Raw genomic sequence first — 2,851 nt, forward strand, 5'->3', positions numbered from 1 at the left:
TTTCGAATTTTTTTAGAACAAGAATTCCTTTTATGAATGCCTATCACCGCTTTGAGGAATACTTTACCACGGATTGCGCACACTTTGGTACAATGGTTCATTACTGGGCATTTTGTTCAGGGTCGTACGTGGCCTTCTTCGCCTGGTGACTGGTTTGAAATGGTTACAAATTTGAGGCGTTAAGAGTAAGGTTAAGAGTGCTATCGTTCATTTCGTAGGGCTCACTAAAAAGGTAGTGATATTACAAGAATATTTATTGTGTGAAACTGAAGCTGTAATCAGGTTAATGAACTTGCACATGATTGTATAAATGAACACATGTAATACGTGAGTGGACCAGAAAGAGGGTGTACAGCTCACGCCGTCAATGACTATAAGGTAAATTTTAAACCCACCAATGAAACTCAGTAAAATAACGCGGGAAAGGAATGGACTCCGTGGTGTGCTGGTTGACGGGGTTGGATGGTAGCAGGTTGCAATAGAACTGGTGAGTGTTTGATGCGTTTTGGTTAGGAAGAACGGATTGTGGGCTGCCAGATATAGTATTTAAGACTATATATTGTTGTTTTATTAGCAGGGCGTACCCATAATCATTATAGAACACGAAAGATGTTCATAAAAATGTGCTGTGGGTGAGCTGAAAGAGCCATTCATGCTTTAGGAAGGCATTGTCATTTGAATATTACTGATTATTTCTCCAGTTTTAAACAGCGTTTCGCAAATTTTGTATAGTTTACTACTCAGAGAAATATATGTTGCCTGATATATGTATTTATAGGGGAATGATTAAATTGTACAGTTTGTTTTGTGTGTATAAGGATTACAAGCTGTATGAAAAGGGTGTTGCAAATGATTCTTGTAGTAATGTTGGTACGATGGTCGATCATTGCAATTTTGCAAGCCACAGAGAACTATAAAACGTTAAATTGAACTGTTGTTTGGTATAAATTCCAGATTAAATCTTCAAAGTTAGCCAACATGTATATTTATGGGATAATATTTGTAGAGACCTGTGTTTTTATTATATGTGCTTCTCCTTGTGTTTTGTTGGCAGATTAGCTAGCATCTCTAACAAGACTACATAAGTAAAGCCAAAACGTAAACACTTCTTATAGCCTCAAATGGATGAAAGTGATGCATTTTTGGAGGATCTACCTCCCGAAACAACTGAGGGTAGTGGTAATATTTTGGCAGAGCCTAGTAGAATCTCATCTAAAATGGAGGAATGTTCTTTAGATGCTTCCTCCAAGGCTCAGCATTCAAACTTAAAGAGAAGACGTATAGAACAAGTCTTGGAGGCGGCCACAGATAGTCAGAATCAATTGTATGTGAGTGATGTTATGCCATCGGTTATTAAAAGCCGTTATGGCAGGACCCATAAACCAAAAATACCTGAAGATTTTCTACCAACTGACAAGAAGGTTGCAGCCATACTTGGTCATAGCCCACATAAAAGCCCTGGTAAAAGTACAGGGTCACCTGTTTGTGCAACACCTATAGAACTGGCAAAGGTTTGTCAGAAGGGGCAGAGACTCTATGACATTTTTGTGAAAAAGGAAAGACGAAGCAAGGGAAATATGGAGGTGGAAAAAACAGGTGGAAATTTGATTTCAACTCCCAGTGTGAAATCAGAGAAGTCCAATTCAGACAGTGTCACTGTTGAAAATCCACCAGTAAATACTGAAGCTACACCTGCAGATAATACTGTACTTTCTCCAGAAAATGTGAAAGAGGAAGTGGAGAATGTGGTAGCAGATAAAACATGTGAAACCACTGAAGTGTCAGTCTCTGAAGAGAAGGTACCAGGGTGTGACTGGGTGATTGGAGACCTTGCATGGGCTCGTGTTACTGGTTATCCTTTCTGGCCATGCATGATTGTATTGGATCCAGAGCAGAGAATCTTCACCAAGACGACCGGTGAGTATTCTGTTGTGCTGTAAGCAGGTTGGTGTAGGTACATATGATAGGTCGGTTGGTTCGGTTGCAGTTATGTCTCCTATAATACCTGTATTTTCTGAACAACTTTGCACTGATGGCTGTATGTACTTGGTAATGAATTTGAGGTGTAATTAACAGTTGCCATTCTAACCTACACAGTTTTTCTGCCTTTGTGGTTACTATACTTTGATGTGATGTTTACTGTATTTTCTTTATGTGTAGTGCTGAATTTGTTGGTAGTCTACAATTGAGCTGTTTCTTTGAGGGGAGGGCTGTGATCAAGTCTTATAATATCCAGTAAAAGTAACAGAAATCTTATCTCTGATACTTCTAATTTTTTGGTGCCCTTTTAATTCAAAACCAAGACATTACTGTTAAGATTTCAAAGAGTGTGTTTTGAAAATGTTTATTTGCTAGGATTCCCATTAAAGGTGAAGTTTCTTTTGTGGTATTGGTGTAACTTCACTTCCATATTGCTTCTGTGGTGTGAGATAAGGTATCCAAAATACTTTCGTTCTGACTGTAATTTGGATATTATCTTAAATATGAAGAGAGAGATTAAATTGAAAAATATGAAATTCTAATATTCATACAAAAATATAGATTTTGTAACCAAAAAAGTGGCCAGTGCTTACTTTATATTTCATTAAAAATATATGTAAGTAAAAGTAAACATGTCCCTGTAACAGGCTGTGGAGGCCCATAGCATTGTGAAATGTTAAGGTTCCCACATTTTCTAGACAGTCGGCCCATAGATGGTGGTAAGGTTGTCAGCCTTATGTGCTGGCCGGCCCTTTACCCCCAAGAACATTCCAAAAATATTCCTGGTACTCATTTCTGTTAGAGGCTGAGTTGACCCCAGGGCCATAGTGTGGCTGGAAGGATTAGGTAAATTGAAAAAAAAAAATCAATC

The 2,851-nt window shown here is 38.2% G+C and overlaps 1 protein-coding gene across 7 annotated transcripts in view; it reads left to right on the forward strand.

Annotated features, from left to right (window-relative positions):
• Positions 1-388: 388 nt before the first annotated feature.
• LOC111873830 (histone-lysine N-methyltransferase NSD2) overlaps positions 389-2,851 on the forward strand; it is a 41,308-nt gene continuing 38,845 nt past the window's right edge. For 4 of the 7 annotated variants that reach the window (XM_023868821.2, XM_023868824.2, XM_023868825.2 and 1 more), the window contains exons 1-2: positions 389-487; positions 1,055-1,917. In XM_023868821.2, coding sequence (XP_023724589.1) covers positions 1,122-1,917 — 796 coding nt within the window. In that variant the 5' untranslated portion in view covers positions 389-487; positions 1,055-1,121. Of the gene's footprint in view, positions 488-523; positions 633-877; positions 942-1,054; positions 1,918-2,851 lie in introns of those variants that run through there. The other 3 variants (XM_023868822.2, XM_033755230.1, XM_023868823.2) reach the window with 3 other exon arrangements.

Source organism: Cryptotermes secundus, unplaced genomic scaffold, assembly GCF_002891405.2.
Source record: "Cryptotermes secundus unplaced genomic scaffold, Csec_1.0 scaffold215, whole genome shotgun sequence".
NCBI lineage: Eukaryota > Metazoa > Arthropoda > Insecta > Blattodea > Kalotermitidae > Cryptotermes > Cryptotermes secundus.